Source organism: Balearica regulorum, chromosome 10, assembly GCF_011004875.1.
Source record: "Balearica regulorum gibbericeps isolate bBalReg1 chromosome 10, bBalReg1.pri, whole genome shotgun sequence".
NCBI classification, from domain to species: domain Eukaryota; kingdom Metazoa; phylum Chordata; class Aves; order Gruiformes; family Gruidae; genus Balearica; species Balearica regulorum.
The window spans coordinates 2,415,742-2,441,374 of record NC_046193.1 but is presented as its reverse complement, the minus strand read 5'-3'; the positions used below and the strand labels follow the sequence as shown (position 1 = coordinate 2,441,374).

At 40.9% G+C, this 25,633-nt stretch overlaps 2 protein-coding genes across 6 annotated transcripts; one reads left to right on the top strand and one right to left on the bottom strand.

Annotated features, from left to right (window-relative positions):
• Positions 1-5,590: 5,590 nt before the first annotated feature.
• TSEN2 (tRNA splicing endonuclease subunit 2) lies at positions 5,591-18,066 on the top strand. Of its 4 annotated transcripts, none has more exons than XM_075762728.1 (12): positions 5,591-5,748; positions 8,669-8,863; positions 9,635-9,716; positions 10,458-10,494; positions 12,152-12,677; positions 12,791-12,868; positions 13,453-13,503; positions 14,163-14,301; positions 15,753-15,789; positions 16,436-16,547; positions 17,162-17,251; positions 17,767-18,066. In XM_075762728.1, the coding sequence occupies exons 2-12, from the start codon at positions 8,690-8,692 to the stop codon at positions 17,824-17,826; spliced, it is 1,386 nt and encodes a 461-aa protein (XP_075618843.1). In that variant the 5' UTR covers positions 5,591-5,748; positions 8,669-8,689; the 3' UTR covers positions 17,827-18,066. The 4 variants fall into 4 exon arrangements, with proteins under 4 accessions (XP_075618843.1, XP_075618839.1, XP_075618841.1 ...); XM_075762724.1 differs by lacking the exon at positions 5,591-5,748 and adding an exon at positions 7,701-7,772; XM_075762726.1 differs by lacking the exon at positions 5,591-5,748 and adding an exon at positions 7,709-7,764.
• Positions 18,067-20,430: 2,364 nt separating this feature from the next.
• Positions 20,431-25,599, bottom strand: MKRN2OS (MKRN2 opposite strand). 2 transcript variants are annotated; one of them, XR_012837136.1, is made up of 5 exons: positions 25,394-25,599; positions 25,016-25,065; positions 24,007-24,169; positions 21,405-23,575; positions 21,026-21,159 (listed from the first exon to the last, which is right to left on the bottom strand). XR_012837136.1 is itself a non-coding variant. In XM_075762732.1 (4 exons), the coding sequence occupies exons 1-4, from the start codon at positions 25,597-25,599 to the stop codon at positions 20,934-20,936; spliced, it is 645 nt and encodes a 214-aa protein (XP_075618847.1). In that variant the 3' UTR covers positions 20,431-20,933. The 2 variants fall into 2 exon arrangements, 1 of the variants encoding a protein (XP_075618847.1); XM_075762732.1 differs by lacking the exon at positions 21,405-23,575 and having other exon boundaries at positions 20,431-21,159.
• Between the last annotated feature and the right edge of the window lie 34 nt (positions 25,600-25,633).

Below are 25,633 nucleotides of genomic sequence, written 5' to 3'. Positions count from 1 at the left end.
GAAGTAGCACGCCTGTATTAGCACGCAGTTTTAAAAGGCCATGCTTGACCTACCCCTTCTAGTGATAACTGGTCACAGTCATCTGAATTATGAAAGGTGCTCCTAGATGAACTAACTATTGGTAAACTATCATCTCAGAACAACAGCATTGGGTTTTTTGTTCAATGGATGTGAGTCCAGTCATTTTTAAAGGGATGGTAATGATCCTAGTTTGCTGCTGAATCTCATTTTAATGACAATAATCAGGAGATAGATATGATCAGTGAAGCCTGGGCCTCTGAGCCTGATGTTTTCCTCTGAAACTTTGGTGTCTGTGCCAGAGATGCATTGTGTAGCTAAGTTAGTGAAGGTGCAGAACAACTGGATGAAGATCACACATCCGCCCCCAACTACTTCAAGCACATAAGATGTCCAAGCCCCAGTAGCCTCCCTAAAGCTAACCATTCTTTCCAGTATGACTGTCCTTTACACAGCTTGACAGATGGAAACAAGATTTCCCTACTGTTTGCACTTCTTTTATGAGTTATTTTCTTTTTTTTTTTTTTTTTTTTTTTATTATCTGAAGCCTGGATTTCAAACAGTGCTGTGCCCACAGTTATAATCCTAAGGAATCCAGTTGCTAGCTGTTTGTACCTTACTCATTGTTTAAACAAGCCCACATCATGTTAGAACTATGTGAAGAGAACTAACCTACTTGATACAGTTTGGTCTATCCAACAGCGGCAGAACTACCCTACTTTTTTAACATGATTAGGCCAAAATTTGCTGTAGTTACTGCAGTTGCCACAATAGAACAGGCGAGGTTAAAATAAGTTAAAGTACCTCTGTAAGAAGTCTAATGATCTTTCAAAGCTGTTTGTCATTCTTTCTTTCAGGGTCTAGTCTAAGGGCCATGTAGTTAAAAAGCAGCCTTTCAGTTTTCGGATTCGCTTCTTCATGCCAGTGACAATCCTTGTCCTGTGGACCTAGTAACAGATGTATGATAAACTTTTAGCCCAATGTTCGTTATAACTGAGACACCAAAAGAAGCAGACCCCAGCAGGTAATGGGGAAATGAAAAAAAGGATTTAATCTACACTGGAGTTCAAAAGGTACAGAGAAAGGTAATGAACAGAACACAGGAAGGGCAGGGACAAATGAGCCAAGGAACTATATAAAGAAGTACAAATGAGACACCAAGCCATTATAGGTTGCTCCCTTGGTTTATGATAGGTAATTGTTTGCCTTTGTGTGCTCATAAATGCATTTAAAATAAACAGAACATTTCCTAGTATAGGCCATGGCACTGTTTTTTTTCCTGGTAGAAGTTTTAAGAATACCATAGGAATATTAAGATGCTGACATGTAAAACTCAACAAAAGAACTACAAACCTTTTCCTGTTATTAAACAAACGGAAAGTAAATATTCAAGATTGGGATATATTCCATAAGAGGATGTTCTGGGGTTTTGTTGTATTTAAAAACATATATACTTTTGGCAACAAATTGATTTATTTGGTTTATTTCGGTTCTTAGAATGTGATGATTTAGGGATTTATCTTGATTTGCTTGTTATTTTTTCCTTTTGTCAGTTATGACACATGAACCTAGAGAGCATTTAGGATGAGCTTTGGGACACATTTCAGATAATATCTGGATCCAGTAGGATTGTTTATGTGCTTAAAGGCAGGCAGCCATGTTGAGGCACATTCCTGGATCAGGCATGGTCAAGATTAAATGGAGTGACACCAAATTTTGTTATATAATAAAAATAACCTATTCTGTTTCCTTAACATTGTAAATGAGGTAAAAGTGTTGGAGACATTTTCAGTTTTAGATGTTACACTCACATCTATGGGAACTGTAAATCACTAGTGCCTAGTTTGCATCTGGTCCTGGAAGCTGCCTTAAAATGGTCCGGTACATAGCATTCTCTAAAATCTAGTCTATCCTTACATTCAACAAAACTGAAAATGCCTGGGAAACCAGAAGAAAAACAGTGAAAAAAGTCTGTCTTCTGGGTTATTCCTAGAACAGAATTCAGTAATCTTAAATAAGGCCTTCATTTCAGCTCCTTGGAATTCCCTAGTATTTGAACTAATCGCTGGTCTGTGGGCTATTATTAATGGCTGGGTATGCAAATCACAAAAACATCACAGAGGACGTACACTGGTACCTCTATTTGCAGTATTACAGGTAATCAAGGAAGTAAGAATGTCGCAATTTTGGCAAGATAATGATGACTCTAGATTTGCTGAGGCAAATGAGCAGAGTGATAACAGAGACACTCTTCTGCCAGTGTAGACAAATAGATGTTTGGAGTTGTAGCCTGGCACTCTCCATGCCGCAACGCTCACCACTTTGGCAGAAGGCAAGCACACACTTAAAATGGAGGGCAAACCTTGCTTTCACACTTGCTATAAGCAACAAAGCAGTGAAAAGCATCTTCAGTAAATGAATACCAAGGCCAGCAGGCTGTCTACATGCAGTTTGTTTTAAAATTGTGAGCATAAAAAAGAACATGTGTTCAGTTACTGTACTTACATGCATGCAAGCATAACTCTGCTTTCCAACATCCATTAGATACCCAGAAAAAGTAGGTAAATATTAGACATCAATATTTGAAGAGAAATGTAATAAGCAAAGCAATCCTTTTACAATTAGCCAGCGTATCTAAAAATCTGAGCCAATGGTTTTGGAATCTGCGCACATCTGAATGCAAAAAAAACCTGTGCATAGAAAAACTAGAAGCCAATCTGAGAAAAAAAAGCCAAAACCAAACCACTAGAAATCTTGAAAGCTTTTTCCAAATATTTATTCCTATAAGTTACTACAAAGCACATAATAATTTGAAAAATAATAAGAAAGGCAAGGTTGTAAACAACCAGAGAGATAATATTCAATATCTGAAAAGTCTGACAGCCTTAAAAGGACCTTTTTCCGAGAGTATAAGATGTACAAAGCGAAAGGTGTTTTGCGAGTGTTTTGCACTAGATTCAGTGCCTTTTTAGACAAAGAGCCAGGTGCACAACTTCACTGAGATGAAAATCTATCTCGTACTTACATCTTTCAATGGAGCATAGCCGGTTTATGCAATTTGCACAGGGCAGCTACTTTTGTTGAATTTATAATTGAAAATTGCTGAAATATGGACATCTAGTGGAGACATCTGATTATTACAGTTTTCTTTCCGATGGAAATACAAAAAAATGAAATGGACTTTAACTGATTATCTTGCTGGAGCCCGGAGTTTTGTCCTTGCTTTTCACTGCCTGGCCCATTCCTTAGTTGCATGAGGTGAAGGTGACAGAGTCAGAATTTGGCAAAACAGAAGCTGTGCGTCATTTAACAACTTACCTAGGTGATTGATGAAGCGGAAAAACTAATGACCCATGAAGGAACAAATGTTTCTTCAACAAAAGGTAAATAAGTCTGATATGGGAGCTCAAGGGATGGGCAAAAATCAGAGGTCGTAAGTGCCCTTAATTTCCCCTGAAATTGCAAGCTCAGATGTTTTGCATTCGTTTCTGTGGGGACAAGAAAAGTACTAATTTCGGGGGTGTTGAAGGCCTTGATGCAGCAAAAATTAATGTGTAGATTTTCAAACGCATACAGTTTGTAACACAAATTGAGAGGACAAAAAAGTGACAGTGTGCCCTGCAATGTCTGCAGAGACACTGATGTGATGGGGTGTCAGCTGAATCAAATAGTTCTATACGAATTCCTCATCGAAGTGTATTTAATCTCCAAGAACACAAAATCATTTTCTATGTCTGAAGTAAGTATGCTAACTGCACACTCATTTTTAATGTTCTTTTTTCTCATGCTATTCACTTTATTGCTGTCCACCTTGGGATTTCTGCTATTATGGGATTTCTTACTGGGTTGATGCTTGGCCAATATTTGTCTGACTTCTCTTTTTCTGTCTCCTGTGAAAACCATCTGAAACTAAGCAGAAACTAACCTTGATTTATTTCTTTAATAAACAAAATGAAGATACTGCATATTAATAAAAATGAAAACTATTCCCTAGTTGTTTTTTTTTAAAGTTTCCAAAAACAGTCCCGTATCTCTGTCAAAGTTAATGTAACCAGAATTTCCATGGGAATTTCTGTCAGTCTGGGGAAACTGGAACTGGCTAATGTAAATAACTACAGCCCATCCTCCAACTACTGTTCAAATCACCTTGTGAGAAAGGAATGAGCTTTACTGAAAAGAAACTGTCATAATGTTTCTTTTGCGGACAAGTAGTATGGGATAAGAAAACTTTACAGGAACGTTCTGTGGAAATCAGAGATGGAAATGAACCTAGTGACAAATCATGATTTGAATTCCATGGGATTCTATGTAAAACTTTTTTTTTTTTTGTATGCAATCCAAAATTACCTAAAGACACCACAAGAATAGGTCATTCTTTTATGATTTTATGACTAACTTCCTTGAGAGTGCTACATAGGCAAATAGTTTTACAGGCTGACATTTCTGTTTCTTTTAATAAGCCTAAGGATGTAAAATATGTATTTACAGAGTACCTGGCCTGTATGTTTTGGCTGAGATAGGACTGGGAATTAACTTCCCAACTCCCTGTAAAAGTGCCCAAACATCCAGAAAACAACCACCTTGGACAACAAAACTCCCTAGTGCTTTCCTGCATATGGCAACTTAATTTTACTGGCAATAGGATCTTCATAGCATGAAAATTAGTTAATGTTAGCTGTTAAATACTAGTTAATATAATATTAAATGAGCTCTTATTGTCTAAATGGAATGTTTCATCTAAATGATTCCAGACAACCTTTGTAATATGACTGTTATTGTGGAAGGACACAATAAACCACAGAAAGGCTGAGAGTACATGATTACAAATGCTTATGTAGATTTTAAAGGATATTATCGCGTACGTGGTCACAGGAAGAATTTAATAAGCCTGATGATAGTGAGAGCATGTCTTCCCATTGTAACTGTACTTCAGTTCTCCTCCTCTACCACTGACTGAGAAATCCTGTAACAACTCAGAGCAGAAGCTAGCAACTTCCCCCTGGAAAGACTTATTGCTAGTTCAGAGGGACCACTATGCATGCACTAGTGTCCCCAAACAGGACAGTGCCACGGGAAATTCTGGGCATGGCAGCGTAAACATCAGGACAACTAGAGTCAGACAACAGATGACTGAAAATTATGCAGCAAAGGCAACTGTGTCAAAGTTTGAGGCAATGCATTTCTAGAACTGAAGAGTTACAACCAAATTGTTTTCATAATGACTTGCAAAAGCAGGTCATATTAGTCTTTTCAGAAAGCTGACATTGGTTTGGACCTTAGTATAATAAAGAGCAACAGAATAATTCAGCTGAGTATCAAGAAATAGTAAGCAATCGAGTACTCTGCATTAGAAGCAATGAATCAGCCAGAGACAACATGAGATAGTCTGTTCTCATAGTGACATTCCTGAACTGGAAGTTGTAAAGTGGAAAGGGAAATCTGAAAGATGAGTTAAGAAAAGCTGCAGGCTTTCAGCCTCTGCAGGGCAGTATAGAGCATTGCGTTTTCTGCCGCACTGCAGAGAGATCAGAAAAGCTCCTGGAAGGATAAATCTGAAAACTCCCATGAAAGGGACCTTCAGTGCTTTTAGTGCAGTCCCTTGTCTCAAGGCAGGATCAACTTTATTGCAACTGTTCCTGGAAGACATTTGTGTAACCTGCTCTTAACATTTCCAGTGACGGACACAACGCAACCCTCCCAGGTAATGACAGTGTTGTCCTTACCTCACAGGTACAATATTATTTTGCAATATAAACTCCTTGCTCCTTCTATTACTTCCAAGTGGCCGTGCAGAGCAATGTAGGTCCCCCTCTTTGCAATGGTGTGTTTTGTCCATTTTACCTTTTCTAGCCTGAGTTATTTCAGTTGCTCCTCATGGGCCACCCTTGTCACTCTCTTCTTGACTCTTGACAGCAGTATGACATTTCTGACTCGTTCCCGGTTTGTGATTCAAATAATCCTGAGGGTTTGCTTTTCAGAGCTACGGCCTAGTCAGTTAGCTGCTGCCTTGTCATTTGCTGTCTCATCACAAAAAGGGAGATCCAGATATTTGTGAAAGTGTCTGTATAATTATTCATATTCTTAAAAAAAATTGGCACAACTCATCTTACAGCCAGCTTGTCCTTCAGATAGCAAAATTTCTGGTTGAAGTGCAATCTGGGCTTACAATCAGAAATGAGAGCAGATGTCTGGTTGAAGAAATACGAGCATGATTCAGTTAATTGTCTGAATGGCGTATGCTGTGGTTTCCCTCTCAAGGGGCTATGAAGATAATGAGCTGTGGAGGGAAACAACTGACCTATAGCTTTTTTATGTTTTGTCTGCTTCTCACCGTCATGTCTGTCTCATAGTAATGCATCTGCACAACGAGAAGATAAAGATGTATCTAGCACAGATAAACTCCACTGCCATTTAAATGAGACTTAACAAATTTAGAAGGAATTTTGAAAGAGAGTGACATTTCATGTTGTTACCTAGAAGACTGACTCCCAGGTATTGTAATGGTAGTGCTGTAAGAATGCACCGGAAACTATCACAGCATTGCTGTCTGCTTTGGTGACAGGAACACAGTACAGTCCTCCGAGGTTTAGCTTCAACACATCATGTGCGAATCGACGTTCAACATAAATTAACACTCATGCGCTGGTATATAAAGCAGAGCTCTGTAGGAAATAACTGTAAGAATACTAGCTCGGTATTCTCATGTTTTGCACCACATTTCCTCTTAAGAACGATGTATTTGTACAACTTTTCATGAGTGACTTCACCGATCTCTCTGCTGAAAATCAGACAGAATTGTTGACAGAGAGTCTGTCTCCCTGGAGCCAAAATGTCTTGATCCTCTTTCTTTGGCAGTGGTACCCCACAATATAACCTCAGAATAAGAAAGCGTAGTTGCATTGTAGTTGCATGCATGATGATGAATTTGATGAGCAAGGCTCAAACTGGTAATCAGTTCACTGCGTATCAGAGCAGAAAAAGGGGATGTTTGCTCCTCACTAACTGATGAAAATGCTTTGCATTTTACTCAGGTACTTTTTTCTTTTTAAATTGCACCACTGTGTCCTCCTGAATTCAGTTCTAGTAATAAGCTGCACGATCACAATTACCTCCGTTAACAAGTTGTGTTAAGTAGCATTGCATTACCCCATGGCATGACAAGTAGCGGCCACGTCAAGGGTTCGTTACAGAGCCAGAAACAATCGCTCCAAGCTGAAAATTGTATCTCTGCCTCACCTCCCACAGCTATACGATTTCATTCACCCGAGTATCTCTAATGCCCCTCATTATGAAGCTCATTATTCATTTCAGGATGGGTGTTCCACACAAGATGTCATTTCTCTCTCACTTTATTATTTTTAAATCGCCAGTTGGCTTGCAGTCTGGGGACGCTTCTGCAGCATCACGGTCGGCAGCAACTAGAAACGCAGCGCTGCGGCGCAGAGGTCCCCAGGGAAACCAGTTTTTCTCGCACATAAACGTTCTCCGCGTCCTTCCCTTGAGGCTCGGGCCATGTCCCCACACACTGCCCGGCTGCCTGTGCTCAGACCCGGGAGGGACCCACGCCAGACCCGGCGCCCCCGCGGGACGATCCCCTCACAGCTCTGAGGAAACACCAAGAGGGGCGGGGCCGCTCGCGAGACGCGCCGGCGCACCCGTCCCGTGCGCACGCGCGGCCGCCCGCCCAGCGCGCGGGGCGGGATCTGGCGGGCGCTGCCTCCCGGCGCGCGGCCTCCTCGTGCGGCGGTGAGGGGGTGCGTGAGGCGCGCGGTTGTTATGGCGACGGGCGAGCGGCCGTGCCCGGCCTGTGGCCGCCCGGTAGCCGCGCTGCCTGGCCGCAGCGCCCCGCTCCCCGCCCGGCTCCTCAGCACCTCGCCCCAGGCGGGCCTGCGTGGGTGGCCGTCCGGGCCTGAGGCGCCGCGCTGCTGGCCCTGGCCTCGTCGGCGGGCCTCCTTCTGCGGGTCCCGGCGGGCGGGCGGAGCTGCGGGTTGCGATTATCGTGGCGGGGACAGGCCCGGCCCTGTGTGAAGGCGGTTCCTTCGTCTGGGCGTCAGCAATCGGCAGGACTTCTCCCCCGCGGCGGGGCTGGAGCGGTGGCGCTGACGGCCGCAGCCTGCGGGCGCGGAGACCCGTCTGCGGTGGCTCTGTCTGGCGGTGAAGGTTCCCTGGCCCCCAGGTTCCCAGAGAGCCTCGGGCTCTGCCCGGCTTCCCGGTTTAAAGAAGAGAGACCTGCCAAGCCGCGGCTCCTTCTTCAAAATTTATTCCCCGATTATCCAAAACAGTTTATATTTAGGCACTTGTGTGCTGTGGTTTCTGCTATTCTGCTCATTCTTCTGCTTTATTCTGGAAATATTTTCAGCACTTTGTGTACCTGCCTTTCATCTACAGTTTACTTTATAAACTCTTGGCTGAAAACTATCCCTACCTGGTCTTCAGAGGATACTGTAATGCCCAGGAGAAAAAGATTAACAGATAACACTAGCAAATCACTTCTTATGCTTGTCTGGCATAATAGTGTTACAGAATTAAACTTGGGTTATACTGTGGGATTTATTGCTAATTTGCTATTGGGAAGGGAATGTTGCTGAGCCATGTAAAAATGTGTGGACTTCAACTCCTGGACAGTAAATGTTTTGTTTCCACTTTTTAGGAGAAACATAAATATTAGGAAATGGCAGAAGCAGTTTTTCATCCCCCAAGAAGGAAGAGAAGAGTGTTTGAGTCATATGAGTCTCCCTTTCCTGTGGATGTAGGTGGGAAGGATTTCAGAATATGCCAGGCTGAAATCATTAACAACAATGTTATTGTGAGAAACCCTGAAGATATTGAACAGCTTTATAACAAGGTGCTGTACCCTGTTTGCACGGTATTTGTAGTGGTTTAAACATAGGTAAAGCATAATACTTGTTAAAATCTGCCTGCGTTTATGCATTCCTTCCCCTTTAGCCTCCAGTAATTCTCCATATCTCCCTCCTCTCCGGAAATCAGTACAAAACATATATTTTGTATCAAATGTGAAAAGTATTTCATGCTTATGCCAGCAAATAAATTTTGGAATGATGTTGTGAGCTAAAAAACAGCTGCAAAGACTTCATGTTTGTTACGTTTATTTCTCCTTTCAACATTTTATGCAACCTTGCAAAAGCATTTTCTTGTTTTTAAAGCTCAGGAGGTTGGAATATTAGTGTTTTATAAACGTTTGTAGAATTCTTTCAGCTTCAGGGTGATTTCTTCCTGAGTGAAATAAGCTACATTAAGCCTCTTATGTCTGAGTACCATTTCACCACCATTCTTATCCATCTCTTTCTTTTCCATTACGTGTTGTCACAGCATTAATACACAGGCGTTTTCTTCTGCATCTGCTTGGAGATGCTGGCTGGTGAATATTTAGAATTGAGGAAGAGGACCCAGCACCCTCCACTGGTTAAATCTTTGAGTGCAGGTGTTCAATGTTGAACTAGTTATCAGAAGCTAAGTAGCAAGCTTTACGCAAAGCTTAAATGCTGCAGGATCTCAGTTACTTTTTTCAGCTGATCTCAGCAATAAACATTTTATATTTGGAAATAAGTTCATTTTTGTCTGATGATATAATAAGGATTTTTCCTTTTCTTTGAAGGGTTATTTTGGAAAAGGTATCCTTTCAAGAAGTCGACCAGTGTACAGCATTTCAGATCCTTCACTGGTTACTAAGTGGCAAGGTAAATTGTGCCTGTTTGTTCTTCCATCACTGGTCTAATAGTGCTTTTCACTTCTCTTCAGTCATTGGAAGTATATGTGTATAAATTACACACAGAAAAGTAATCCTTCTGCTGGGTCAGATCAAGGATCTCTCTCCCCTATACCTTATCTCTGATGATGGCCAGTACCAGATGCCTAAGAAAAGAACAAGACGAAGGGGAAACATGTCGATAGCTCCTTAATGCGTTCTCCTAGCCTTCGCTGGTTTGTTGCTTAGGAAGTCTGTAAGTGAAGGTATCATCCTTGGACTTTCCTTCCTATAACTGTCCAGTTTTTCTCAGTTTTAATCTGTAGATTGTAGTGTCCATAAAATCATGAAGCAAGGATATGTGAAATTTTTAATCTGCTTATGGCCAATTATATCTGGTCTGCTCTTGGTTGTTTAGAGAAAGACTGTCATTCTTTATTCATCCTTTCCATGACAGTTAAGTCTCAATAGACATCACTGGATGTCTTATTCCACCACAATTGTCTTTTTATGGGCTGGAGAAAAATAGTGAATTTAATTGCTCCTCTGGTGCAGGCTGTTACTCTGTACCTTTTCCAGTTCTACTGTGTCCTTCTTGAATACAAGTGGGACCAAAATGGTATAGAGTATTGAAAATGGGGGTAATTACTAGGCTGCAGATTACCTCAGTGAGCAAAATCACATGAAAACGTTTTTATATTGATGACGCAATGTATGGTTTTTCTTTATGCAGGTGCTAACATAAACTTGCCTATAATTGCATCCAAAAAGTAAGTTCAATTTACATTAATTTATTCTTGAGTTTTTGATGAAACAGATTATTTTGTGTTTTATTTTACTGATTTTCAGATTGTTGGCTGTATAAATGCTGATGACTTGCCTCTATTTTTTTCTTTGTGTTTAATTTATAACTCACATTAGAAAAACTAGACATAGAGTAGGTGATATTATATTCAGCATGGTTTTTCATGTAAGCTTGCAGGTATTAATTGCTGAATTGAAGCCAAGATGGAGTGCATGTATATGGGTATGAATGCATAGTAGTATGGGTAATTAATTCATAATAATATCAAGCATAATGAACTTCTTTCTTAGCTGAAGAGGAGAATTTTCTGGGGCAGGCTATTTAAAATAATTCTTCCATTTCCTTATTGAATTACTATAATGTGGGCTGAAGCAGCTCTTGAACTTGTATTATAACATAAAGGTGTTACTTTTTTTTAATAGTCTCTATTAACATTGCTAGTTTGTACATTTAGCAAAACAGAGTGTTGGATCACATATTTATTTTGTTCCACTTAAATAGTGTATGAACTAACTGTAAGAGAGCGTAAGTTAGTTACTCTGCTTTAATCTTATGATAACTAAAAATTTTAAATTTAAAATGTTACGCTCCTTCAGTCGTCAACTTTAGACAAGCCAAACAGCAGCATTACTACTACTACTGCTACTACAGTTACTACAACTTGCAGAAGCGCAGCACTGAATTACATAGTTTTATTATGAGTCTTCAGAGGGACTTGTGTTAACAGATGAAATTTGCATTTAATTGTCTTTGTAGTTCTTCACTATGGTCTCTGATTGCTGATTAGGATTTTGTTCTGGGAGATAAAGAGTATTGTACTAGCGTTGTCCAGGTTTGAGTAAGGACAGCTGCACTCCGCTACCTGCAACTTTCACAGAATTAATATTAATGTCTTCCATGTCTTCCATTGCAGATTAATGTTGTCTTCCAAGGAGAAATAATTGAAGGGACGCTAAAAGCTCTATCATAATTGAAAAATAATAGAAATATGTACAGCTTTCAGCTACTATCTTACTGATTATTGTTACTCAGGGATGTGTGGGTTTTGGTTAAAACTGAAGGTTGTTTCTGCTCAAGATTTTTACGCTGGTGTTACTGCTATGCCATTGCTGTTTCAAAGATAGTTAAAACAGAGTTTTGAAGATACTGTTCTCAGTAGTTAGCTGTTTAATAGATGAAGTGTGCGAGAGCTCTATATGCAAAGTCTTGTTGCATATTTTAACCATGCAAGCTCTGATACCAAGATGTTTTTGCAGGGAGTTCAGGCTTCAGTGGGAGAAGGAAGTTTTTGCCTGGTGAAGTTCCTGCTTCTTGAAACTGTATAGCAGTAGTCCTTGTGCAACATTCAGTAACGGTGTTTGTTGCCAGAGAAATTTAAAAGGCAAAACAAAGCCAAAGAAGGTCGCAGAATCTTGATGTTCAGTAATGATGTTTGCAGCTTCCTGAAGACTGGAGTCCTATTACATTATGCATGTTGTATTTCACATAGCAGTTATTAGGGGGTTGTTCAGATTTGGTTTGTGAACTGTGTTGAATCTTCTTTTTGAAGATGCTTATTTTTAAGATGTTAAATAAGGGATGTAGCACCCTAGAATTGCTCATTTATTTTACTTGCTTACTAGGTACCAGTGTCATGTTCAGTGGGCTAAAAGTATTTTGCAAGAGCAAGGATTTGATGACTGCTCGGCTACCAAAATTCTTGAAAATTACACTAAGCCTCTTGAGCTGCCATTTTTGAAAGAGGATGGAGCTGAACAAACCAGCAATAGTTGCAACAGAATGGGCCCAAATACAGAAAATACAGAACTTTCCAGACAATCTTCTACAGCTATTGGAAATGTGGTAGCTCTAAGTCCTGAGAATCAGAATGAAGGCTACAAGAAAGCCTGTTTGGAAGGAGATCCTGCATTTGATCCTGTGGCCATACATGGCTCCAAAGAACAAGAAGAAGGAGACTTGAAAGAGGTAGCTGAAGTGTCTTGCCAGAAGCATGGTTTTCTCATGCATTGCGGCTGCAAGGAGAGTACTGAGCAAGGATCTTGTGAGATGATCAAGTCAAAAGAGCGTGCTCCAGAATATGTATTGGTGCAAGAGGAAGAAGAAGGCAGCTTATGTCCTGAAGATGATGCTGCTCATGCGCAAGAAAATGTAAGGATAAAAGTATCCTAATCTTTTAGAAAAATCATATAATCACTCCTATTTTCAGAATTCAGTATTTTTCCAGTTTAAAGTTTTAGTAATAAAGTAATTTTTTCTTGTAGATTGTCAAGAAGGAAAAACTAGTATGCAGAAGAAATCCATTTAGGATTTTTGAATATTTACAACTCAGCTTGGAAGAGGTATGTTTCAAATACAGTACAAGTTGTTTTACTTTTAACCTGAAAAGTAAACGTTAATCTATGTTGCAACGTATTTTAATACCTGTTTCTGAAGTACAGGCTTCTCCTGTGTCTCACAAATGTTTGGATTGTCTGAATCATTAAAATAATTTTTAATTACCTGCAATAATTACATGATATGGTTAAAAAACATGTAGGGCCCAATCCCATTCACTTTATATGAATAATCCCACTGACAAAGAGACCAGTGATGGGACTCTAAGTATAGAAATACCAGGAATGTAACATTTTTATAAATCCTACTTCTGTTGTACTGCTTCTAAATGTATTCATGTGTGTTAGTTTTAACACAGTGCCTTCAGGAGTCTACAGCACGTGCATAGATTTTTTTTTTTTTGTAGTGCTATGTGTTGAACTATAAAGGTCATGAAGACAGATCTCAAAGGAAACTTTCAGGCAACTTGTTTGTCTTGACAACATTAGGATTCTTGCATAAAATTAATTTGAGCCTTTGTTCTTGTGTGGAATATAAACTACAGGAAGAGTCTAGCTGTCAGTTAAAATGATTCTGTTTATTTTTTCAGGCTTTTTTCTTGGTATATGCTCTGGGATGTTTAAGTATTTATTATGGTGAGGTAAGAGATTGGATTAATTTTTGATTACTGGGGATACCATTAGTTTGGATATGTCTTGGTCTGAAATTTTTACCGACTATGGCAGTATTTTATGATGTTAATTCTGAAAGAGGAAATACCAAAGAGAGTAATTAGGAATATTTTCTTATAAGTAATGGTATTTTTGTTTATGAAATGCTAGTCTGAAAGTTTTATGTTCACCAAGGCAAATACAGGTAAGTGCACAGTCTTTCTGTAGACTGAGGTTTTTGTTGTAACTTAGACAGGAAATACGGGAAAAGAAAGTATGGGAGGAATAATGTGGTGAAACAGGAAAATTGCTTGGAGTTTTAAGCATTAATTTATAAGTATATCAAGCTACTGTTAATGTAATGACAAAATAATTGGAATGTATGCTTCTAGTTTAAGACTTAACAGATTTCCCTTTAAGCAAGGGCATTATGGGACTGATTGTGAAATGCTAAAAAAATCCCACCTAAATGGAGCAACGTGTTTCTGTCTTATATTCAGGGATTCCGCATTTTATTGCCCGCAGTTCATGCTCTTTGCAGTGGACTGTGATATTTGATATTTGGCTGTTACACTCTACTACACACAGTATTCTATATCTGCTGTCATATTAATATTGTCACATTCATGCCATTGGTTGTGATTTTTAGGAGCCTCTAACTATTTTGAAGCTATGGGAAGTTTTCAGCGAAGTGAAGCCCAACTTTAAAACTACTTACATGGCATATCACTACTTCCGCAGTAAGGGTTGGGTCCCCAAAGTTGGACTGAAGTATGGAACTGATCTCTGTGAGTAGCTTCCTTAAAAAAAAAAAAAAGGAATCATTTTTGTATCATTCATGTATCTCATTTAATGGCAGCTGGACTTCTGCTGAACGTATTGCTAAGACTGTTTCTCTGTATGGGATTTTTTGGGGGGAGGGGGCAGGAAGGAGAGGGAAGAGAGTTGCTTATTTGTTAATGGTAGGGTTTTTAATTGTGCAGGAATAATCAGTAGTGTCCATAATCCCTTCTGAGTAGTTCAAGAACTACATTCAGCTCACGTCAATGTAAACAGTACAGTAATGTCTGTCATTACAGGAAAATGTGCAGAAAGGGAGATACTTTTTAATGTATGCATACAAACCAGCAGGTGTTTTAATACTCCTGAAGCAGTTTTATAATTTGGGGGTTTGTGTATTTGAGGCTGTCAAGGTTGTGCTGAGCTAATCCTTTGGATCAGTGCCTAGGTTTGGTTGAATTCAACATCACTGTTCTTAGTACTCTGGGCTGTAGATGGGGTTTTGCTATTGATCACCTGATCTATACGGGCAATTGATATCACTTTGTTCACTGCTCATTTGTGTTCTGGCCTTAATTTATTGTTTAGTGTATCACTGCCTTTGGATTTGTGCCAGACAAAGGAAGTGGATTAGTTTAAGGCTGGTAGTTTAAGGCTGCCTGAGCTCCTCTACCTTCTTGTTCTTTGGCAGTACCTTCTTAGAATTTATGTTACTATGATTGCTTATAATGGATAATTTGCAAGTCGTGGTTGTCACTGGAATGAAGTGCTGCTTGTCCTCCTGACAGGGTCTGTGCTAGCCAGCTGTGTAAGAAAACCTGTGCTAGTTAAAGACAGACCTCTCTGAAAAGCTCATGACAAAGGGGAGAGAGGAAACGTTAACCATTTAGCTCAGTTACAGCTGCAATGAGTCTTGTGTACTCTTGGATAGAGAAGGAACTTTTAGTGGGTCTGGTGGGCAGTATGTGAACAGAACATAAGTTCTGTTAACAGAACAAGTTCTGCAGGCAGAACTTGTGCCCTTTGCTTCTGCTAAAACTTGTGGAAAATGCTTGCTTAGAACAGGAACTCGATGGCTTATTGTGATCTTTTACTTGTACTCCAGTGGCTCAACTTCTGTTGCAAACACAGTTAAAAGCATGAGTCTGTTGCAGAAAAATTCCATCCTAGACTTTTTTCCCCTAGCAATTCCTAACTGTACTTTGGCTCTTCTGCTTTATCTTTTACCTGCCACTCCCCTGCCCTGAGTCACCCTGATGCTTTTATGGTTTTTCTGTCTCTTCCCTCTCTCTCTCCACTTGTTGGGACAACTTAATTCTGAGCAGAATTCAAAAGTGTTGGAGTTTTGTCCTGTGTAATTAAACCTTACAAAACATGTGAAAATACTTATGGTCCCAGGTATTAAGCCCAGATGGAAACCTTGAGATTATCTAACTAAGGTGTTTCTCTTTCATTTCAGTGCTGTATCGAAAAGGCCCGCCCTTCTATCATGCAAGGTTTGAAGCTTGGTTTCTGTCTAATTTCTTATTTTCAAATTAGTAAATTTCTCTCATGCAAATTTAGTATTTTCACTGGTTAAGCACATATTCTTCACTCAAAATACTTTGCCAGATGCATTCGTACTGGGAATGCAAGTCCTTTTAGCAGAGGTACTAAATAACACAATTTCATTGAATTCATATGACAGTAGTAAGATGTTAAAAGTTTCAGTGAGCATATTTAGCAGTCATATGATGAACGCACTCAGGAAAGTAATTTGATTTAGGAATACCGACTTTTAAAAATATATGGTATGGATAATTATGTAATTTAGGAAAAAAAACTTCTAAGAGATGATAATTGTCTTTATTAATTAGCTAGTCAGGTTGAACTACTAGATAATAAAATGATTAGAAATGCTGACATTCGTAAGAGAATGCTGCAAACATCAGCAGAAGGGTGAGGAGGGAAAGTGCCAGTAAGTATATTCACAACTTCATTGTTTCTCCTCTCTGCCTAGTAGAAAGAGACGTAAGTTTCACAACTTCCTTACTGCTGGCATATTGTTTAACAACAATTTTAAGCTCTAATTCTTAGGTTTCGTGATCTTCCTCAAATGGTAATTTTCTTTCTGTGCATTGTCCTTTCTGCTTTGTTTTCCAGTTACTCTGTCATTGCTGAATTAGTTGATGATAATTTTGAAGGTTCTCTTCGCAGACCACTCAGCTGGAAGTCCTTGTCTGGCTTGAACAGAACAACTGTTAATGCTTCTAAGGTAAGTTAAGATGCTAGTTTTAAAATAGCTTTAAAATGATAAATGTACAGTTTAGTTCCAAAGAACGGGAGTTGGAGTGAGGCTGGAAGGAGAATCTTCCTGTTTCTAGTCTGCCGAAGAACGTGTTAAGTTGCCAGTAGGCACACAAGAGCTTCCTTTGTCAATATCCAGATGAATTCTGGAATAAGCTTATGAAAGTTCTGTCGCCTGTAGGAACATTAAAAGTTGTGCGAGGAACAGAAGACAGACCTGAGGGACACTTCTTTCCTGCTTGCCACTTCTGTCTTTAAAGCCCTCTCTATCTACCAGCATTTTCTTTTGAGTAGTGAAACTGGAAGTTTCCAAAAGGTTTTCTCTGTGATAGAGCCTCAGACATAGTGCTTCCATACTCACAGCCATGCTGCTCAGGTGTTGTGTTGTAATTCTAGTTTATCTTACAGCAGTGTTATGCTTTGATAAGGAAAATGAGATATGCATATTATACAGCTCTCTCATCTTGGTTTGCAGAAGACACCTTGTAGGAAACTTGATATCTACATTTCTAATAAATCTAAAACTTGTATAGAAAGAAATCAGTTGAAATTCACGTATTCGTGTTTTCTGTTTACCAACAGGAACTTATGTTATGCTATTTGATTAGACCGTCTGAGATGACTGAAAAAGAGATGTCGACACCAGAATGTATGAAAAGAATTAAGGTTCAGGTGAGTAATTACTTCTCTCCTTTGCCTGTATAGCTTTGCCTTGGGGCAGCTCGACAGCTCACCCTAAGAGCCCCCTTGAACTGTTGCTTGCTCTTTAGCATGCTTTGGTTTTTGCATGCATAGCTGCAATAAAACTAGATTCCTTTGTGCCCCAAGGCACGAGAAGTGCGTTACAGGCTGTTTAAAGACTTACGATCTTCTAAATTTTAATGTTGCTGCTACAGTAAATGTAAGCGTTTGCATGTGGAAACAGAGATACCTGTCGAGACTGTAAGGTTAGTGTAAATTTAAAAATGAAGGGAGAAAAACGTGCGAGAGACCAGGTGACTTCAGGAGCAAATGTAGTCATATACTGGAATTTCTCAGTGGTCCCATAATATACGTCAATTTGTTGAAGGCTTAATCCCTGTCCCTCACTGATTGCCTGTAGGTTTTTCTTCACACACACAGCCCCGCCCCCCACCCCCCCCCCCACCCCCCCCCCCCCAAATAATAGTTGCTGCTTTTTATTTCAGGAACTGATTGTATCTCGTTGGGTTGCTTCCCGTGAGCGCAGTGAGCAAGATGAACTTTAACTGACTGTATAGGAAAAACTTTTTTTTTTTTCCCAAACCACGCCTTGTTGTTTTTTACCTGATCTTCTCATGGTGAACCGTTGCCTCAGAACAGTTTCTATCAACATATTCAGTTGGTATGTATAAATGCTATTTAAAATGAGGTATATCCTGTTTACTGGAGAGGATATTGTATTGAAAAACATAATTATAATAATGCATATGAAGGGGAGAAAATTAAAGCTGTGTCCCAACTCAAAATACGTGTTTGTTTCCTTAAAACTTATAAATGTGTATCTTGGAATGGTGGCTAGACTGCAGTGATAAGTAATGGTATTTTTAATATTCCGACAAATCCAGGCATTAGTGCTGAATAGGTACTGAAGTCCAAAACCTGAATGTCTGACTGAAAGCCGAAGCAATGAAGGATCAAACAGTTTTCTAGGAATACCTTGCAGATCCTTCAGAGTTGAACTTAGGAACTGTAAGGCTAACTTCCTTTTGTAGCTCAGCACGGGGTCCTACATTTCTTCAGAAATGAGGACTTAAACTTGATAGTGCTCAAGTTTGCTGCTGGTTTTTAACTAGTTAAAAGCCAGCCATAATGATAGTGAGTCAAATAACCTTTTGGGATACGTATGGTACCATTCTTCTTCAACCAAAAACTGAGTTCATAGCCGTGATGAAGTTGCACAAACTTAGATTTGGGAAGAGATGTGGTTGTTGCAATGTTGAGCATTGTAACATGTTACTGTTAGGTGCCTAGACCCTAGAATGTCGTGGTGTCATCTAAAAGTGCTTTTTTTCACAAGCACTCCTCAGAATTGAGGAACTCTTCCCAGAATGTGCAAGGATTTAAATTAATTCTGGGGTCTAAGCACCTAACAGCAATGTTAGGTTTCATCACTGCTTTTTTCTCTTTTACCCAGCAACTACAACAGTCTGTACGTTTTTTTTTCATGGTGCGCTAGTAGCTCTCTTTGTCCTGGCCTGTCCAGTGTTCTAGAACAGACTGGGAGACACCGCTGTGTTTTGTATGGGGCGAGGCATAGGCCAGTGCTGAGCAGTTCTTGCCTTGCTACACTAGTGCCTGCTATTTTCTAACTTTTTTGTGAGAATTAATCATCTAGATTGCAGGTTCCTAAATGTGATGTTTACTCTTGCTAAGCCACATTTGGAAAACAAACAAACCCAGCAGGTATTCAGCTGCCTTTCAAGTTGAGCCAGGCAGTTAAAGTATCAGCTACAATGCATTTAAAGTATTGCTGCTTTAGATTCAGGCATTTGAATGCCATCTTCATGTTTGAACAACAGGCTTTCTTGCTTCACTGCGCTGTTAAGATGTTAATTGTCCCCCTGTGTGGTGAGAGAACAGTTCATTTGCTGCAGCAGTAAGGATACATTATAGCTAGTGACAATGACACTGGTTTGGATTGTCTTTGTGCTGTTTTCATTCGCTGTAACAGAGGGTTTTGCCTCCTGGTCGCAGGACGTTTTCCAGGGCTGGTAAAAATTCTGTCAGCTCGGACTGTTCCCACCAAACAGAAAACCACAATCATGCTTGCTTAGGCAGTTTAGATTGTAAAGCCATGTCACGAATGCAGGAAACTATGTACTCCTCAAAGTGGAAGTCTTTGCTTTCATTTAATAGGACTTCTACTGGAATGATGTAAAATGAAAATGTTAATTGCATTATAGTTTTTTCAAGCTGAACAGGTATGTGTTGACTGTATGTGGCAAGGTGTTTTGTTTCTAGCTGCAGATGACTGCACTTCATGTTTCAGTACTGTATCAAATGACTTACATTAGATAAATACAATGTGCTATGGTACAAGTTATAGTTTACCAACTAAAATACAGTACTCAAATGAAGTATGGATTCTGATTCACTCAGAAGCAGCATATCATAATTTCTTTTTGTAAGCCAGATCCTAGCTGAAGAATCCTGACTTGCAGTAGGAGTGGGTGGATAGGAGGTCTCACGCAGCAGCTGTGTTGCACGTTTCAAGCTCGTTGTCTTTATTGAGCTGTGTTTTTTGAATATGCTTTTAAAGGAGCTGTAACTGGAAGTGGAAGAACGTGGAGGGGGGGGAAGCATGTGAAGTGTGGTGTATGCAGCTGGAGTACTGGGGCAGGCTTAATGCAGTTTGCGTATACAAGAGTATAAACTACATGTTGGCAAAACCCCAGTCGTTTATGGTTACTTCTTCATCTTTGAGAAAATAGGACTTCCATCTCAACCAAACCCAGCTTACTTTGCAGAAATTAGTAGAAGGAAAAAAAGCTGAAATTATTTGCTTAAACTAGAATGTAAGTAAATATAGTGAAATTGCACAAAACTATGGACTGCACAATTTTGACCTCGGCATACCCTTCTGTGTAATGTCCAATAGGTAAAAGTGCCGTTAGAGGATCTTTTACATTTTTTAACTTAAATTTCTTTTTGTTAAGTTCTCAAGTTTCAATTCTGAGATAAATCCTGAGGAGTCTGTTGCTTATTACAGATACTGAGAGACACAGACACTAAATTACTATCTTTTAATACTAAAGACCTGTCTTGGTTTGAGGAATAAAGGTGCAAAAGATAAAGAAGAATTGGAAAAGAAATGTATCTGGCAAAGAGGCTGGATTTATTTGTTGTTATATTTATTAGTAATTAAATTAAAGGAAAATAACTTTGCATGTTGTGAATTTGCATTAAGTCATGGACTTTGGATTTCAGCAGCACACAAGCACAAATTCTCTTTTTTTCACTGATCAGTAAACAAATGTGACAGGAAAAAAACTTTTTGGTTTGCTACAGCTTGTTACCACAGTTCACAGCAGTTATGACTTCTGGTATCATGTCTTGGCAGAACACAACACATTGTGAATGTAAATAGGAAAACATTTTTCCATATGAATAGTTCCCACAGAAATTTTCTGTAGTGTGTACATTGTATGTATGTTATTTCAGTCAAATGCACAAGTTCAGTTTCCTGATCCTTCCATGATGTGCAGCTTAATACCTAAAGTTAATTGCGGTTTTAAATACATTAAGTAGATTGTGCATCTTAAACCCTGAGATCTGGAGTCCTAAGACTTCATTTTCCTATTGCATGTTGTAGATGTTTTAGTACAGCACCTTGTCATTTTTGGCATTGTTTTTCTTGATCAGGAAGGGGTACGATGTAGAAATCATTAACTGTTAGCTCCTGGTGCAGAGTAATGTATTTGGAAGCTTTCTTTGTCTGTGGGATCACAAATTTCTCTGTAAATTCACTTTTACTCATTTGCCGTTTTCCTTGGGCGGTCAGTACACTGTTAATGAATGCCAGTGCGTACGTGTAGCAGTTGTGGTCATGTTCTTCATACCTAGGAAAAATACTTCATTAGTAAGAGTTAGCACTAATCTACTAATGACTGGAGGAATATCTTACTGAGTGAAATAAGGAAGCACAGGGTCTCCAAGAACTATTGCCACTTTCCTTTAATGCTAGTGCTTAAATATATTCTATCCAATGCAATTTGTACTTCCCAGCCAGGGATACTAGAAACTGTGCATAAAAAAAGGAGGGCTGCAGACTTTGCAATAATGAGTTCTTATTTTTTATACTTACTTGGCTTATACCTTGTTAACCTTTGCTCTTCCATGTATTGTTACTGTTATCTTGAAAACTTCTTCCTGCAGCACTATGGTTAATTGTGTGCCACCATGTGCACTTCTTTCAGTGTGGCATTAACTCCGAAGCTTACTTAAAATGGAATGCATTCTATCAGTAGTATGTTGATGCAGTTGCTATACAGTGTGCCAGTCAAACTCCCATTGGCAATAATTTGCGCCAATTGTGCAAGGACAGAAATACTAACTGAATAGGAGGAGTAGCCATTTAAAATGTTTTGCCTTTTTTCTTTTCTTTTTTTTTTTTCCCCAACCTAGGAGCATGTGGCACTTACCTGTTCTTTTCACTGTCAGAGTATTTCTCAGATTCTCCCAAATGTTTCATGTTGGCCACTAACAACTTCAGTAATTTATTCCATGCCCTCAACCACGTAGTGCTGCTCTTTCCACTGACCCTGTATAATTGCATTTAATACAGACCTGCTCAGACTCCTGTTTGCCATCTGCCTAATCCTCAAACTTCTTCTGTAATTAATTACCTCATCCTGTGTCATTTTTCCCTTGTTCTTCCTGGCCCTGTCACTCATTCCTTGCCCTGTCAGTGGCTCCATGGTCTGTGTTGCCACAGGGAATCTCCTGTGAGGCTTGCCTGTCAGCCCAGGGAATTTACAAGGTGGTTTTGCAATATCTGAGGACTCGGGCTATCAAAAGCAACCCTGCCAGCCTGAGCCCACTTCAGGACAGCTCGCTGTTTCCTTCAAAGCTCTTCTGGTTCCTTAAGAGTATCTGAAGGGACCTATGAGCCCCCATGTCCTAAGCAAGCAATTTGCTACAGTGTACTTACTTTACCAAAATAATTGTTAAGGAAGAATAATTACAAGTAACTTCAAGAGTGGCTATCATCACTGTGCAGTACAAAACATCTGGAAATTGCACTGAAAAAAAAGGTTGGGTTCACCAGCTCAGGGCCGAGTCTGCAGCGCACCACAGTGTGTCTGGATAGCTTCTGTGTACACGAGTGCTTCACTGAATCAGTGCCACGATTAAGCGGAGCACATAACTTCATTTTTCTATTTATAATGCAAAAGATTCTGTAATATGCTTCTTATTTACTGTCTGTGTCTTCTAGTTAGCATCTCATTTTTGGGAAGCACGTCTTTATATCCTGACATGCAAACTCAGTATCTCTCAGAAATTTAAGATATTGTTGGTCATGGCTGTGGCCACTGTTCTTTGCTGCTGTTATATACCATCCTTCCAGTAAATGAAAAGCAATCAAGAAAATTAGAGTCAGGCTTGGCCTGAACCCAAAGGAGTTACAGGATTAGTTTAGCGCAGTTCCTGTACATTGAAAAAATAAACAGAGGAGTTAACTTTTTAAAAGATGTTACATTTTCAGCAGTTTAGTGGTCACTGGTCTGTTTGTGGAAAAAGTAGGCCACCTTGTCAGGAGGTGGCAGACGGAGGAAAACCAAAGGAAAGCTGGTGGAAGAGATGCATGCATCTATCCACCTTCTACTAATGCTTTTTTGACATCAAGTTAATTTTGGTAATAACGTTAAGGCACTGGGAACTGTAAAAGTATTGGAGACACAAATTGTGTTGGCTTTACAAGTTCCGTAGACATTTAAAAATTCTAGTCTACGTCAAATTATTTCATCTGGTACTAGGGAGGTAACACATCATCTCTGAAATGTTATAGTCAAGCACATACAGAATTGCTAAAACCTGCTTTTGATTTGTTGTGGGTTTTTTCTTTTCTATAAGATGACGTCTGCGCTCGTGAACTTAAAGCTAGAACTATGCTCAGACAGGCTGTTTGTTAAATAGACTGTTAGTGATGAACAGTTCAAGGACTGGTGTTTTCTTGGAGAGCAGGCTGCTTTGTCATCAGCAGGCGTGGTGATGCAGCAGCGCATGTTTTAGCTGGGCTGCGTAACTTGTAACACTGTCATCAGGCATTAACTTCAAGGAAAGCTACAAAGAACTGAACGTTCTCGTTTGAACATTTAATTCAAAATATGTGGAAGTCTTTCTGTATTTAACTAGGCAGAGCAATGTTACGAACCAGCTGGAAATGAGCCTGTGTTTCCCATTTCTGATCGCTGGCAAAAAAAAGACGTCATCTGGGTGTATGATCTGGGCAAGAACCCCAGCGGTGTGGTCAGCCTGTAAATGCAAACACTCCTAAAACTGTTGAAACCTAGGAGGAATAATTCTAGAATTGCATCTGGACTTTTCTACTTCTGTACTCAGCAGCATGCTCTTAAAGGTAATGTTTCATTGAACTGGGGTTTTTCGTGCAAAATTCTTTGTTGCTGAAGCAAACTTCCCTAAACTGATCTCTTCTTTTAGAGCTTTTACATTCCAGCAGATGAGCTTGTTACTTAGGACCTAAAAATACTCTTTTCCTGTTTAGCAAGGCCACTAAGTTTCAAGACAGCCTGACAGCGTTGTTTAGACTGGTGTGTTAGAAATGTGAGTTCTAAAGGAACAAGGCTTGGCATGAACCACAAGCCTTGCAGGATCCAAAACGGAATAGCCCAAATTACCATCCCAGACTAAAAACTCCTATTGCATCCAGCTTTTAAACTACGTACCTGTGAGGAAGCCAGGCCTCTCCCACAGAAAATTCCTCTAGGAGCTTATCCCACTGCTGAAGCAGCCCAAACACGTCTGGCTGCACAAGCGGGATGCTAATGCACTGTTCCCATCCGGTTTCAGCTCTGTGAATGCCCTCTTCGTTGTAATTATACACCACGCCTGAAAATAAGGAGCGACAGGTTGTCAGGTGGCCCTGGAGAATCAGATCCATGTCTTTTTTTTTTTTTTAAGTGAGGAGTGAAAGCTACTATCAATTTTCCATACTGCCATTCTTTCTTGGACTAGCTATACCCAACCTTCCCATCAGTGGGCTGCTGTGGCTACGGAGTAGAAAATGCAGTGCTTGCTTTCATCAAAAACCTGTTCTCATTTTTACAATGCGATTTCAGATGGCTTTTGATAATGAAAGCAACTTAAGGACAACCAGGCTTCTATTTTAAACCCACAAATTAGACCACTTACATAAAATAAACATGTCAAGCGAGATTTTGGAGGGTGGGCCTACTCTAGGAGAACCAGATACGATTTTTAATGTGGCTTTTATTTAAAAAGGGGGGTTTAAAATTTTATTTTAATGAGGGGTATCTTTTAGCAAAAACTGTGTTTAAGTTAAAATTTCCTGAAACTCCTTTTTAAAAGTAGGCTGCCTAGCTTTTTGTTTCCGTGCGTCAGGAAGGGCAGTCGCCTGTCCCACGCCGTGCAGCGCAGAGGTCTGAGCGCCCGTGTGCTCGCTGCTGCAGGGCGAGAGGAAGCCTTGGACGCCAGGTTTTTGTGATCTTTACGTGATGCTCTTTCGTAGGGGACGGCTGAGCTCCCGGTTGCAGCGGAAGCACCGGCGTTCTTCGGCAGCGGGGCGTCAGATGCCGGATGCCGCCGCAGCAGCAGCGGAGGTGGCTCCGCGATCGCTGTCACCGAACTCGGGTGATCGGAGGGGGCGGCCCCAAGGTGGGCGCACGGCCCAGAGACAAGGTACGGGAGGGGGGCGGTTGGCTGCACGGCGGTTACCCCTGCTGTTGGTTATCCCGACGTGAAGGTCGGATTTCCCGTCGTACGCTCTGGAAGAGAGACGGGGCGGTCGGCGCGGCGGCTCCCTTGCTCCCAGCGGGGCAGGCGCCTCACGCCGCTGCCCGCCGCGGTGCGGATCGGGAGGCAAACCCGCTCAAACCGGGAAAGGGCGTTTCCCTCCCGAAAGGGCTTTTGCTCGGGGCTCGGTCCGTCACCGCTCCCCGGCGCAGGGCTGGCCAAAGGCCCCGGGGAGAGCGGCCCCGGGGAGAGCGGCCCCGGGGAGAGCGGCCCCGGGGAGAGCGGCCCCGGGGAGAGCGGCCCCGGGGAGAGCGGCCCCGGGGAGAGCGGCCCCTCGCCCCCGCCCTCCCGTGCCCCTACCCGAGGAAGGTGCCGGCGGTGGGCCGCAGGAGGAAGGCGCGGGGCTGGCGGTGGCCGTGCCGGAAGGGGCTGGGGAGGCGGACGGGGGCGGCGAGCAGCCCGGCGCCGCGCAGGGGGCGGCCGCAGGCGGGGCAGCGCGGCGGCGGCCGGCGGCAGAAGATGTCGGCCCCGCAGTGCCGCACCCGCAGGATGGCGGCCTCCGCCATGGCGGGGCTCCGCTCTGCCCCGCCGCCCGCCTCT

What these genes read in the sequence shown, in the direction of transcription:
- TSEN2 (XM_075762728.1), top strand. Translation starts at nt 8,690, where the DNA reads ATGGCAGAAGCAGTTTTTCATCCCCCAAGAAGGAAGAGAAGAGTGTTT. An exon ending in CCGCCCTTCTATCATGCAAG is followed by an intron (nt 15,790 to 16,435) that starts GTTTGAAGCTTG and finishes TTTGTTTTCCAG; the next exon opens with TTACTCTGTCATTGCTGAAT. An exon ending in TGAAAAGAATTAAGGTTCAG is followed by an intron (nt 17,252 to 17,766) that starts GTGAGTAATTAC and finishes TTTTTATTTCAG; the next exon opens with GAACTGATTGTATCTCGTTG.
- MKRN2OS (XM_075762732.1), bottom strand. Translation starts at nt 25,599, where the DNA reads ATGGCGGAGGCCGCCATCCTGCGGGTGCGGCACTGCGGGGCCGACATC. An exon ending in CGGGATAACCAACAGCAGGG is followed by an intron (nt 24,170 to 25,015) that starts GTAACCGCCGTG and finishes CCTTATTTTCAG; the next exon opens with GCGTGGTGTATAATTACAAC. An exon ending in GAGGCCTGGCTTCCTCACAG is followed by an intron (nt 21,160 to 24,006) that starts GTACGTAGTTTA and finishes TATTTTTCCTAG; the next exon opens with GTATGAAGAACATGACCACA.